We start from the raw sequence: 14,859 nt of genomic DNA on the forward strand, positions 1-14,859 counted from the left end.
TTGCAATGCAATGAGTCTCGCATTTGCTCGACTTACAGCTTTTAGTGTTGGCAAGCTGTAATCGGACTTTTATTGCCACGTAAAAAGAAAATGGAAAGTAATACAGTTTTACATAAGTGACCCAATTTAAAGCACCACGCCATGAGCGTGAGGGAGCACACAAAATGAAACAGAAGTTCTCTCGCAGTCAAACGTATCGGAAAATGGGCAGTGAGATCGTGCTGCGTAGGAAATAAAAAAGAAAAGGTAGTCCTGAAACAATGCGGAAAACATGGAGCCTCGTATGTTTTCAGTGCGCTCGATGAGGGCTAAACACCGGAAAGTGCATGACATATGCATGCCTTTCACAAATAAAATCAAGCGATATTTAAAAGGCAAGCCCACAAACCAACGAAACGCATGGGCATGCAGTGGGCGTGGTTAAAAGCCCACAGAGAGATTACAGCAGGCTAGAGCGCTTGCAAGCTCGACCCTAAAAAAAAAAAAAAAAGGTATAGGCACACGTCCAGCAGGGCACTTTCACCGGTACTAGAGGTTTGCAGAGCAGTAACTCTGGGTAAGGCTCTTTATGTGGCAGAGCTCTGTAGATACAGTGACACTAGTCTGCAAGTACGACGGAAAACAGATTCCTGTGGTCATTACTTATTTTACCTAGCAGCACCCCTATATTACCATTAAGATAGGACTTGAATATTCACAGGGTTGATCATATTGTCCATCAAAAGATCCTAAAATACTAGATCAGACTTTGGTCTACCCCAGAGCTGCAGTCATATTAAGGGGGCATGAAGGAGTTGATTTCCCTTGATAGGAACTGTGCCACGCCCTGACTTAAAGCGGTTAAGGAACTCTGATTCAGCTTACACCTCTCCAATGTGTGAGAGAACCAGGACATTCTGAGCAGAAACATGGGTACTCCGATCAAGAGCCTATACTGGGATCATATCCTCGCGGAAGTCTGGCGCCAATTGCCATCGCAGGGTTTGATAGATAAGGTTTCTAGCTCACAAGTGTTCACCTAAATATGAAATCTTTATGGACAGATTACTCCCCATTCGGCAAAAACCTTGTACTTCCGCTTTAGAACTGATGCACCTCTCCTTAACAAGCGGCTGCAAAATGGAAGGGGGATTGCCCTTTCTGCCCATCAGTCTGAGAAACAGAGGCCAATTTTTTATGGGCTAGCACAAAGTGTTCCGTCCATTCTGTAATCTTTCTTTGGGCTTCAAACCACGCCCATGCCACGTCAGTCATTTACATTGGTTCCTGGGCTTGCCTTTTAAAATCCGCTTGCTTTCATCTGTGAAAGGCATGCATACGTCATGCCCTTTCCGGTGTTTAGCCCACCTACACTGCACCGGTAAAGTACCAAAAACATACGAGGCTCGATGTTTTCAGCCTGGAGTCCGGACTACTTTATCTGTTTATTTTCCACGCAGCGCAATCGTGCTGCGTTTATTTTTGCTTAACAACGCTAATAGCTCTAACTCGAACAAATGCGAGACCCGTTGCAATGAAAATCCTTGTTTATTCTTCTGTCCCAAGTACATGTTAACCCGCAACAAGTGGATCATTCCGACCTGCGACCATTTGGGTGTCTCTCATTGTGTGGAGGCGCTGCACATGCTTAGAACGGACACATACAAACCAATAGTTTTTGTGCTCTCAAGATTTTTAAACTGGTCCTGGTAGATAAGGGTCAGAAGAATGAAGTAGTTTGTCTATTCTGTTTAAACCAGCCTTTGGGAATGTGATGCTAACAATGTGATGTCCTTTCCCCAGGTGAGATTGACAATCTATTGTTCAGATATGTGCTGGCCGGTCACTTACCATTTTTATACTGATGTTTTAATTTAGTGAGCCTCTTAGATATTTTATACGTGTCACTTTACTTGGAGTTACACCTTGTAAATTATAGATTATAAATTCGGATTTAATTTCTAGAGGCCCATTATGTCCAAGGACCTATCTGAATATTAAAATATTTCTCTGACCTTTTATTCCCTCGATTTGTGCTCCATTCAAAGCGAGTGAGCTGCCTAGATATTTCTCACTGAAGATGAAAGCATGAGTCACTTTAATGTGCACTTTAAACAGTGCTTAATTTGTATTAAAAAAAACAGTGCAATGCCCAGAGCGTCTCTCTGAAACACGCGGCTGCTGCAATTAAATGTGCGAGCACAGAATTCAGCGGTAGCGTAATCCTAAAACCAGCTCGGATTTCTTTAATCTATTTACAGCCACTCCCTGCCTCTTCAGCTCACCCTTTCAGCTTTCTCCCTTTGTGACGCGTTTCCATATCTCCCTTTTTCCATCTTTCACATGTGTCTTTTGCTCCCAATAAATGTCGGACGCAGAAAAATAAGTGCCAGCCCCCCAAAATTTGTACCATTGCCCCCTAGTAGCAACTACCGGCTCTTTAAGCTTTATTAAATAATGGTTTTCATCGTGGCATTGAGTATCTAATGCGTATTTTGATCAAGGATATTTCTGGATTTACTCCACTTGTTTCCTTCATTTGATGTTGTATCCAATTGAGTTTCTTGACATTTTTATAGTTTGATTATAGCATGTGTCATTTCAGTAGTGTCTTATGCTTATACAAAGAATGGAGCATTAGTGTGATTCTGAAACCTAAAATGTCTTTTCTTGTGTGAGAGGGAATCTTCAGAATTTTTCAACCTGACTATGTCAAGCCATTCCCTCACTGGTTGAATGCTGTTGCGATTAGTATATAATCTGCACGTAACGCGTGTTTACGTTGGAATCATTGCAACACCGTTTTAACTGTGATCTTAAATGTGCTTTTATGGTTATATTTATGTGACCCCAATAAAGTTATCACTACTACCAATACTGCTGCTGCTTGAAGATCACTGTGGGGCTCCCGGCTTGACACTTGGGATCCATTGAAGCATGATAATCAGCCAATGCCAAAGAGAACTGTAGTTGCAGATAAGTAGCGCATTCTTCTGATGCTCAGAGATGTATTCCCTGACCCTACAGTGGGTGCCTTTGATACATTTTTTGAGTTAATCTGAGTGGGGGGTTGATGACTTATCATGCCTCGTTTCCACCCTTTGACTCCATGTAACAATAACCTTCCTAGAGTGCACATCTGAATCTAGAGTGAGCGAGCAGTGGCCACCACTGGTAGTGCTGCAAAATCTTTATTATCAGCCAGAGTCGCTGGGGTTCACAAAGTCGCTACTCCATGGCAAAGGGGCACCCCCAGCACCGGATCCGCATCCTTCACCAATGGGCCGGCTTCTATAGACCGCCTTAAGAGGAAAATGCATTTGGTTTAGGGCCGCATAGGTTTGAACAGGGGCCCCTCATAGTCCTCCCATTTTCTGCCTCATTTAGATCCTGTGCTCAAGATGCCCCCTCTGTTTCTGGATATTCTCTTTTGTCACTTCCATTTAATTCTGCCTTTTGGCCCTTACTGTTTTCATGTCTGCGGTGAATACCTCGCCATAATCATTGCTGTCCACTAGGTCCTCTTAATACCTTTGCCTTGCAGGGATGCATGCAGGATGAGGGGTGCCCACGCCAGATCCGTACTACATATTGTGCTGTTTACATAGTCTCACCGTGCCGGCTGGTACCTCACACAGCCCCTTTCGCTCTGGGGCAGTCGCCTGCCAAGCAGGCGCTTCCCATTCCCTTAAGGCTGAGCAATTTGCTGCGAACGCAGGAACAACAAGACGGCAATTCCCCACCTACTATTCAGGCCTCAGTAGTTCCCTATTTTTCTCGGGAGGGTTCTTCTTGTCACTTGCCACTAGGTGAATGATGATCCCTCCCCAAACAACTGGTGCAGTTGTTCTAAAGTGACGCGATGATTGATGCTGGTAAAAGGCCAAGCTAGACAGGAGCCCCACCAGGCCACGCACACATACATTTTTTAAGCTTAATTGTGAGCGTTTTACATAATTTATTTGAATAGATGAGGTATGATCATGCTCGGGAAGAAGTGAATGAGACAAAGCTTCTAAACGTAAGCGGTTGAACACCTGAATTTCTCATTACCTGCTATCTAATAAAGAGAAGCTACTTTTTTCAAATGTTCGCGTGGCTTGTACACTCAATTGATTATTGTCTTTACAATTGCTGCTTGCCCTGCTTCCTGTTAATCTGAGACTCAATAGATCGTTTACTTTACACCCATTCACAGTTTAGAAAAGGTGTTTGCTTTAATTCCAGACGAAAGAGATGAAATCTGAACCAGATAAAAGTAAAATGTTTTCAATGTCTTCTCTGAGCCAGGAAGTATTTTTTTAACTGAGTCATATAATGTGGTAGATGATGCATTATGTGGCAGCTCTTGCAGCATCAACATCCCGTCACCAGGGGATCTGCTCATTATGTTTCTTACTGTAACTGTCTGCAAGAATTGAGCTGCTGATGTTTAAATCTGCCACTTTCCTTCCACAGAATACATATTTATCCATTCCTCTGCTGGACATTCAAACTATGAAAACACTGCGGCCCATGGACAGCGCTACACTCCCTGGTGTGGAGGTGAATTATGGAACCACCAGCAAACCCAAGAGCATATGGTTTGAGCTACACGAGGTAATCATCATTTATCTTTGGGGACCTGGAAAAAGACCGTGCAGGAACGGAAAATTAGGTATTCTAGGTACCCCCCTGCTGCCAACGAGGTTGCATGCCGTTCTGGCTTCAGACTCCCATATAGGTTTGACCCCATGCGGTCCTATCCACACGTTGCCACTGCTAATAACAACGCTTCCTGGGTCTTTCTGCATTTCATTTTGTTCTGACATAGCCTTCTATGGATCTCTCCTTCAGTTCCTGTTCTCACACTTTCTTCTCCTGGACCTGACTACATGCATTGCTCTACACGGTCCCTGTAACTGCACGTGTACAGCGCTCTTTTTTCACTGTTCCTCCCAATTGCCAAATGAGACCCTCTTCGTTCACTGCCTGTCCTTTTTCTGCACTACTTTCCAAGTCTAATATTAGGTACAGACTGCAGCAGTAAAGGATCCTTACACAGACTTGTTTGCATATTGTTCATTGACCTCATGAAAGGTGGGAGACATTCAGAGGATTCCACAAGTAAGGGTATGATTTTTACACCAGTCCCAAACTGAGGAAGACCTATAAGTAAGTGTTTCATGGTGTAGGATTTGAGTTGGGAAATTGTTGCCAGTCGTACACTGTGGACCAGGTTTCCATCTAGAATGTGAACTTGGAGGTGTGGGATCTCTGTATAGGTTACTGCTAAACCGACAGCTTGAGAGCATGCATGTGTCCCAGCAGGGAACCCAGGACTACACGAGTAAATGAAACCCAAAACTGTAATTTCCACTTACTGCAGACTAATCAAATTTGCCTACCAGTCAATGAAGGAGAGTGGAGCACCTTTGCAGAAAACAATTAAGAAGTTGGTTCCATGTATGGCTGTTGTTAGAAATAGGGTTTCTGGTTGGCTAGGGTATGCACCCAAGTCAGGCAGAATCCACCATTCTAGTCAGGGTGAGTAAGTTACACACCAAAGATAATCTGTGCTCACCCCGGTAGCTTGGCACACAGCAGTCAGGCTTAGCCCCAGAGGTCATGGGTAACGCGTTTGTGCAACATACTCACACGAGTGACACAATAAATACACCACAAAAGAGACTCCTTGCAGTGTTATTTAAAAATCTATCATATATTGTTAAAAAACATAGACCAACTAACATGGCCCATAAATCCTGCACCTACTATGAGAATTCTGAGATAATGTTTATTATCCTGATTATGTAAGGTACAATGACATACTAGAACATCAGGCAGGAAACGCAACATTTAGGTTATAGCCTAACGATTATGGACCATCAAGAATCAAATCAAATCAAATCAAATCATTAACATTTATAAAGCGCGCTACTCACCCGTGCGGGTCTCAAGGCGCTAGGGGGGAAAGGGGGGGTTATCGCTGCTCGAACAGCCAAGTCTTTAGGAGTCTCCGGAAAGCGGAGTGGTCCTGGGTGGTCCTGAGGCTGGTGGGGAGGGAGTTCCAGGTCTTGGCCGCCAGGAAGGAGAAAGATCTCCCACCCGCCGTGGAGCGGCGGGTGCGAGGGACGGCAGCAAGTGCGAGGCCAGCGGAGCGGAGGGGGCGGGTGGGGACGTAGAAGCTGAGGCGTCTGTTGAGGTATTCCGGTCCCTTGTTGTGGAGGGCTTTGTGTGCGTGGGTGAGAAGACGGAAGGTGATCCTTTTGCTGACTGGGAGCCAATGCAGGTGTCTCAGGTGTGCGGAGATGTGGCTGTTGCGGGGTACGTCGAGGATGAGGCGGGCCGAGGCGTTTTGGATGCGTTGCAGGCGGTTTTGGAGTTTGGCGGTGGTCCCGGCGTAGAGGGTGTTGCCGTAGTCCAGGCGACTCGTGACAAGGGCGTGGGTCACGGTTTTTCTGGTGTCGGCGGGGATCCAGCGGAAGATCTTGCGGAGCATGCGGAGAGTGAGGAAGCAGGCGGAGGACACGGCGTTGACTTGCTTGGTCATGGTGAGAAGAGGGTCCAAGATGAAGCCGAGGTTGCGGGCGTGGTCTGCGGGGGTCGGTGCGGTGCCGAGGGCCGTGGGCCACCAGGAGTCGTCCCAGGCGGACGGGGTGTTGCCGAGGATGAGGACTTCCGTTTTTTCAGAGTTCAGCTTTAGGCGGCTGAGCCTCATCCAATCTGCGACGTCCTTCATACCCTCTTGTAGGTTGGTCTTGGCGCTGGCGGGGTCCTTGGTGAGGGAGAGTACAAGTTGGGTGTCGTCGGCGTAGGAGGTGATGATGATGTCGTGCTTGCGTACGATGTCGGCGAGGGGGCTCATGTAGACATTGAAGAGTGTCGGGCTGAGCGATGAGCCTTGAGGTACGCCGCAGATGATCTTGGTGGGTTCTGAGCGAAACGGAGGGAGGTAAACTCTTTGGGAGCGGTTAGCGAGGAAGGAGGCGATCCAGTCCAGGGCCTGGCCTTGGATCCCGGTGGAGCGTAGGCGGGTGATTAGGGTGCGGTGACAGACGGTGTCAAAGGCAGCCGAGAGGTCGAGGAGAATGAGGGCGACTGTTTCACCGTTGTCCATCAGGGTTCTGATGTCGTCTGTGACTGAGATGAGGGCGGTTTCCGTGCTGTGGTTGGTTCGGAATCCGGAAATGCATGTTATTCCAACATTGAACTAATAATACCTGTTATTCTGACGGGGCAGGCATTAACAGCAGTATATATTATATAATCAGCAGGGGATGTCAGACAACAGGTACTGAGAAGGCACTTCAGGTACCTAAATCCCAGTAAGTCCCTGCCCTCGTAGAAGACATGGGCGGAAATTAGTCCACAGAGGTGTCTGGACTAGTGTAACAAAAAACACAAAAATCATCAATGTAAATATGGGGCACCAAGACAGCTGCGTCCTTATTATGTGTTATATGGTACTGGGGATCCTTATTTTTAAGGTGGAGGACGCGGAAGCACTCGCACCCCTCCATTGAAATATGATAACATCACTACCTGGTGTGTGGCAAGTTCTTCTGGGAGGGGGAGCCTCCGTCGAGGATTTCCCCTGTAATGCCGCCCATGCCCCTGAGGTATGTGCCCACGTAGGGAGGAGGCAGTTGAGGCAGACTGTGGTGGGTAGGCCTCCTGAGCTTCCCCCATGATGAGGCAAACACCAGTAACTTTCAGGACCCCGAGGGCCCCAATGCCGTACCTTCCTCTGTGTATGCAAGGGGGTGGCCTTGGCAGTCGGCAGGCTTGGAGGGAATCCCGGGTCTCTGCCCAGTGCAAGCCGGGTGCCAGCTCCTTCAGGTGTGCCTCTCTTTCCAGTGTGGCAAGTCTCCAGCCAGAGGGGGCTTTGGGGTGATTTCTGAGTGGTGACGGGGAGAAGGTGCCATGGGCCAGCACCTCAAGGACCCCCCTGCTCGGGAGCCTCACAGGTTCTTCACAGGTGCCACTCTCCTGAAGAGTAAGCACTCCCCACGCTATCTGGATGCCGAGACAAGGCGTTGTTAACAGTGGAAATGGGCGCTTAACAAGCGCGCATTAAAAAAACAGGAATAGCTTGTCTCACGGTAAAAAGGGAGGAGATAAGCGTGCCATGCGCTGTGTTTCCAACAAAATTAAGAGCTTACCACGCTCTAGGCTTTCTGGGCAGAAAACAGCACACCCAAAGCTCTTGGATCCCCTGAAGGGTACCTGGGCACAAAGCAGGGCAAGCAGCAGGTCAGCCCACAGAGCTCGTGGCGCACAATGCCAGTTCCTCCAACAGGCAACAGATGGACAGCATAAGCAAGTAGCCCCAAATGGCAGTTCCTCCTGACCCAACAGTACCTGTTGGCACCACAGTCAGGGAGCAGCTGGGAAACAATCAGAAAAGCAATCCAGGGAGTTAATTATGCCACTCAGCAGAAGTAGGTAGCAGAGCAACAACAGAAGAGCAGTCCAGATGAATTGTTTTTCAGTCCAGCAGACCGTGTGGCAGAGGTTCAGTCTTGATTCCTAAAGTGCTCTAAAAACATGGGGTTGCAGCCCCTCTAATTATACTCAAAATACCCAGCCTCTAGAATGTGGGAGAAGCTTTCAGCCAGATCTGACCAGTTCAAAGAATTTCCCTTTCCCCTACTCTTGCTCCAGACATTAGTGGGGTGGGGGGGGGGGGGGGGGGGTGATAAAGAAGCCCTTTGTGTGAGTGCAGGACACAGCCTATACAAGTGTAATGTGCGCCCTGCCTCCCTCTCTCCCAGCCCAGGAAGATCTTCAGTACACAGATGTAACCCTGTCTCAGCCAACCCTCCCTGATGGATGACTTTCTGGGGAGTATACACAAAGTGGAGCTGTCACCCTGCCCCAGACTTGGATTGGAGTCATGCTGCATAGCACCAGAGTTATAAGCACAGGGAAATCCCTGTCTTCTAAAAGCGGCATTTCTAAAATAGTAATGTAAAATCCACCTGCACCAATAAGCAGGATTGTTCACTACCACTCCAAACATGTCCGCGCTGCTCCTTATAGATCAGAAATTACCGTTTAGAATTCCCAATGCAAACCTATGAGAGGAGCAGCACTCACAGCAGTGAAAAATGAAATAGGCTGTTTGTCACTGCTAGGATATGGAACACAAAAAAATATATGTCCTACCTTTTACATACCTGGCACCCTGCCCATAGGGCTATCTAGGGCCTACCTTGGGGGTGACTTAGGTGTAGTATAAAAGGGAGTTTAGGCCTTGGCAAGTAGGTTGACTTGCCAAGCCAGTGTGGTGGTAATCTGTGCACGCAGGCACTGCAGTGGTGGGCCTGAGACAAGTTTGAAAGGCTACTTCTTTCTGTGGCGCACTCAGCACTACAGGCTCACTAGTAGCATTTAATTTACAAGCCGTGGGTATATGATATACCACTTTACAAAAGACTTGCATGCATATTAAATAAGCCAAACAGGTGTAAGCCAATTATACCAAGTTTTAAGGGAGAGAGTACATGCACTTTAGCACTGATTAGCTGTAGTAAAGCGCCGAGAGTCCTAAAGCCAACAAAAAGAGGGTCCATAAAATAGGAGGAGAAAGGCAAAAAGTCTGGGGATAACCCTGCAGAAAGGGTCATTTCCAACAACTGTGCTTCTAAACCTCCAAGTACTTTATTTCCTCTTTGAGGGATTAAGCATAATTGCTTTAAATTTGCTAACAGTTACTGTATATGCCAACCAAGGACTCTTACTAGATGGCTTCTGGCATCCTCTGGGCTCATGGTTTCCTGCTTTAGCCTCAGTTCTACAATCTTTATGTAGTTTGTCAGTCCAGTTTCCTGGACACTGGGTTGTACAAGGTGGGTGTGGGTGTGGGTGTGGGTGTGGGTGCGTGCGTGCGTGTGTGCCATGATCATGAAGAACACATATTTTACTTTCAGTAGCTTGAGCTCTCTGCAGATGAGTTTGTTCCATGAAAATAAAATGCAAATACAGACTGTCTAACTCTGGGAATAAGAGAGGGATTGCTCTAGTGAACCCTCCACCAAAGGTGACTCCGAGATTCTTTCTCAGTCTAACATCAGACTGCTCCTGATGCAGTCCTAAGTTGCAGGATTGGTTTAACAGTGGCTTTTGTACTTTATAGCACCTGGTCTTTGGCCTATACTGATTACTGACAAGACTTACCTGACTTGGCTGGGTGCTTCCTAAGAGTGCCATCATTTTTTATCTGAATGGCTCTGTCAGAAGAGTCTTGAGTGGTGCTAGAGAAACCTAACCACTCCAAAATGGAAACCTTCAAAATGCGGGGCGACCACTAGACACAAACTAGAGCACAGATATAGAAGATGCTCTAATCCAACAGCAGCACAGAGAAAATTAACTCTTCACTAAAACATGGCATCATGATGCTGTTATCTCTATGACAAAGCTACAGAAACTCTTATACTTGCCCCATACATGAAATATAGTCCCAGGAAGGGCACCTAACATACACTGTTCTAATCTAAGGTTTGGAGTTTGCTAAACCTCTCTCTTGCACACTTTATTTAATGTTACCTGGTGCATGAACAACTAGACTTTCCGCTAAGAGTCATTGCATGAGAGTGTCTTGTTTCGGGCTTTCCCAGTTTTCTGCTCCTAGTTCTGCCTCTTAGGATATTACAGCACCTAGATCCATGGGGGGCATCCCTTCTGCAGTATACCACCATTAGAGATTTCCTCCATTGTATAACAGCTTTGTTTGAACTTAGAATATAACTTCAGAGATCAATTCTATCTATATGCAACACCTTCTATCTGTGGGCATGCCCTCGAAATCCATCTCATGGCTTGACACTGTTCAATAAAACCAGTCTATACCTCCAAGGTAGCTTGTACTCCCCTTAGCACCTTTGTATTACCAGCATTTTGAAAACATTTGAATAAAGATGTAACCCTAATCCTCCGACCACCACCCTACTCAGCCCTGCTGGTTTCAGCGTCTTCTGCTCTGACTCCCTTCTCTAAGGACCCTGACTAGAGACTATCTCATGAGGCCCACAAAGATTGTCAGACCTGTTTAGTATTAGACTCTTCATGAATTCACATACTCTACATTACTCCTCTTGTCAGGCTGTAAAACAGGTTTATATTGTAACTACTGACATGAATGTGTTAAGGACACTCTTCACCTAGAGGCTAACATAGCTCTGAATGCCTACCACACTTTGTGTGATAGTATTCCTGTGATGTAGCTCTGCTATTCACACAATTCCCACTCCTTTTACTAGCATATGAAGATTGAAGCTGCTACAGGTTGTTGCCTCAAGCATCGGTTGCAGACATTTACTTTCATTTATTTTTCCATGGATATGTTTTCCTCACACAGTTGCACCTATGTGCTACACCATTGAAGGCAGTGGGCATCTGCAAACAAAGGCAGAACCCCATGGGGGGGGGGGGGCTCAGCTCGTGAGGAACTCTAGAGCAAGGGGGCACAGTTGGTAGTCGAAGATCAGGGCTGTGAGGCTCAGATGCAGAGGTGCTTGGCTGGCTGGCCACTTGTGTTTGAGGCTCTCATGGTTCTTGGTCTGACCTGCAGAGGCGAAGAAACACGACAGCAGGGCCACTTTCAATGTGTGCCTTGTTAGTCCTGAAGTCCCTCAGAGGGCAGGTCAGTTTTAGAGGCAGTGTCTGGGCTGGACACAAACAAGCATTGTTTACTTCAAGTGTTCTGGTTCTCAGGGTATTAGTGCAGTGGGGCTCCCAGAGGGTCTAGCGTCTCAAAACTCAGCAGAGGGATGGGGCTGACCTCCTAGAGCCACAGAAACCTCCTCCTGGTTTGATGCTCCCTTGATGGGCCCGATGGCCAGGAAAACTTTGCCCGGGACAGATGCCGTTGGTGCCTGCAGATGCAGGGTGGTGGCTCCTCCACTCCAAGGGAGATGCAAGATGGTTGGTGAAGCTCTGCGTGGTCCTCCATAGGCGTGGGAGGATGCACAGCTCTTGGGCAAGTCAAGTCAGTGCAATTGTCGAGGTACGAGCAGCAGGGCAGGGTGCCAAGTCCAGTGTTAGTCCTCAGTTCTTGCATTGACTGCTATTCTTTGTTCGTCTTCTGTTCCCAAATATTCGAATCTGTCGGTCCGGTGTCAAAGGGTCTCCTAAATATTCAATTTAGGGGCATTAAGGGGAGTGTAGGGTAGTAGCCAATAGGCTACTTACATCTGGAGTGACTGCATCCCCTATATGACCCCTTACTGTGGGTAGTAGGCATATCCCTGACCCAAAGTTCTCTAGTTTCACCAAAACCAAGGTGGTGAAACCCTTCCTCAATTGTCCTTTTCAGGGGGCCCACCTTAGGGGTGTGACTAGCCTTTAAGTGTGACATACCTTCTGACTATCTAATTTCACTCCCTGCTCTGGTGCTAAATGGGACTTGGGGCATGGGACGGTGTTCCCCATGTCTGGGGGAAGCCATGGTCGCATATCAAAGGCGACAGAGGCTTTGACGCATCTGGCCTTGATATGCTAAATCACTAGCCATCCTGCTGGAGAAGGTGTGATCACCTTCCACTAGAATAGGCATTGTTTCTGGCCTCCGAGAGCACGAGCTTTGACCTTTAGGGGGTCAGAAACCTGTCTGTGGTGGCAGGCTGGTCAATAGCAGTCAGCCAGCACACTAAGGGACTGGTAGGTTTACAGGGGGACATCTAAGGTGCCCTCTGGGTGCATGTCTCCATAAATCCGATACTGACATCAGTATGAATTTATTAAAATGAGGTGTTTGATACCAAACACCAGTATTTTCAGTGAAGCCATCATGAGCTGGGTAACTTGTAATGACCATTGCCCAGCATATTAACTTAATTTGGCTCCATGAATGAATGAATGACAGGATTTGTTAAGCACACAGCTACTGAAAAAAAGTGTCCCAGAACACTTGCAATGCCTAGCAATTGAGCTAGGCATCACAGCAGTATATCTCACATATAATATAATGCACCCTGCCTTAGGGCTCTAAGGCCTGCTGTAGGGATGACTTACATACGGTACACGCAGCGTGTGGGCACTGCACACAGGGTGGGTGCAATTTCATGTTTTAAAAATGGTTTGCACCATTTCATGCATTGCGCAATGGCAGGCTACATGTGTTTGAGTGTGGGTCCCTTAGGGTGGCATAATACATGCTGCAGTCTTTAGGGACCCTCTTTAGTACCCGTGCCCTGGGGACCAAGTGAACCATTTACCAGGAACTTACAAGGGTGCTAAAGTCCTTTGCCAATTGGGTTACAATTGTCATTTGTATCGTTTTTGTGGAAATAGCACTAGGGCCCATTTAGCAGGGAACCAGAGCACTTTCAGAGTCACAGACCAGCAACTAATAGTCCAGGTAGGGGGCAAAAGGTGGGGGGAACCTGCAAAAAAATTTGTTTTCCTACAATACAGTCTTCCAGAAGAAAATCCAAAGGGAACCTGGCAATAAGGAACAAAAATCATGGAAAAAATAGAACCAAATGGGCAATGAACATGAACAAAAATAATGCAGTAGGTGAGTTGCAATGCATCGTGGAAATACTCTGCTGGGAGACAGATCAAGGTACCAATCTCCTAAGACTAGAACATCACTTTTAAACCCAGTGTAACTTGCAGGTTAAAGATATTTGCAGATGATTCACATTTAGAATTCATCTATTGCTTGTACTTCAACCTTGGACCACAGAATTGATGAATCTGAAAGTCATTTTCAGGATACCTGGAAAATGTTAACTTTCTACCTGAGAGAGGCTGCTTTGTCTAGAGGAGCTAGGAGTGCTTCTTTTCCTACATCCAAAACAACACTTAATTAAGCATCCTCTAGGAATAAAAGCGTGAACATTGTTTAGACTGACCCAAGATTTCTTTGTGGAAATCATGCCCTACCCAGTTGACAAATCATTCCCCTCATCAGCAAAGAAATCGGTGCCTACACCTTCTGTGAAGCCTACATCTACCATCTCCTAATCAACAAAGAGGCTGCACAGCAACCACCTCTTTGACAGCAACCTTTTTGTTACTGATCAACTAATTTGCAATGTACTTATCAATCATATCCTTGTCCATTGGCATATCTGGTGATGATGTCCTGGTCCATGATACCATCCTTGTTAATGAACAAGATGTGTGAGTTAATTTGAAAAAAGATCAATTCCACTACGGCTACAAATAACAAATTCTCTAATGCCTTTACTATATTACCAGGGTATGAAGACAGATGTGACATGACATCACTCTTTTTGGCCTTGTTTTTTCTTCATTGATACCGCACTAGATATCACAGCTTCAGGCTTTCAATTCTTGGTAATGTGACAGTGTTAAGATAAGCAAGGTGATTACCTGGCACCATTTCAGAACTGAAGTCCAAGTATGGACTGTGTACATGTCCTTTGACAGCAAGGCATTGTTTGTTTTGGCATATTTGTTCATTAAGCCTTACAGTAGGTTAAATGGGACAAATACATTCCTTTTGAGCGGCAAGAGAAGGCCTCAATGAACAGGTTGGTTTTTATATCTGCTCTATTAACCTGTTGACAATCTTTAACTACTAGCAATACCAATATCAAGGTCAGGCTACTGAATTCACTGGGAAACACGGGGTCTGGTCAGACCAGTATCTGAGCATGGCTGTCTTCATCTAGCATCCCTGTCTTTACTACGCCAGTAGTGGGTAGAAATGAAGGCATAAAAGGCAGTTACTACAGACAAATGGTCTCCAATATTGTCCAATGTGGGCATTCATTGGAGTTTTTGTTAGTGTCAATTGGCACCAGTAGAACATTCATCCTGCCACTGCATAGCATGGCAGTGCCCTTTAGTACTCCATGACTGATTTTTACTCTTGGTACTTCGGTCAGGAAGAAATTGGGAAGTTCGATGCCCATTGTGAAA

General features: G+C 46.4%; 1 protein-coding gene across 1 annotated transcript in view; it reads left to right on the top strand.

Moving 5' to 3' along the window:
• The window catches only part of LOC138246014 (unconventional myosin-XVB-like), a 794,810-nt gene that overhangs the window by 702,123 nt on the left and 77,828 nt on the right, over positions 1–14,859 (top strand). The window contains exon 42 of the mRNA XM_069200161.1: positions 4,438–4,578. Coding sequence (XP_069056262.1) covers positions 4,438–4,578 — 141 coding nt within the window. The remainder of the gene's footprint in view (positions 1–4,437; positions 4,579–14,859) is intronic.

This window comes from Pleurodeles waltl, chromosome 7, assembly GCF_031143425.1.
Source record: "Pleurodeles waltl isolate 20211129_DDA chromosome 7, aPleWal1.hap1.20221129, whole genome shotgun sequence".
In the NCBI taxonomy this organism is placed as follows: Eukaryota; Metazoa; Chordata; class Amphibia; order Caudata; family Salamandridae; genus Pleurodeles; species Pleurodeles waltl.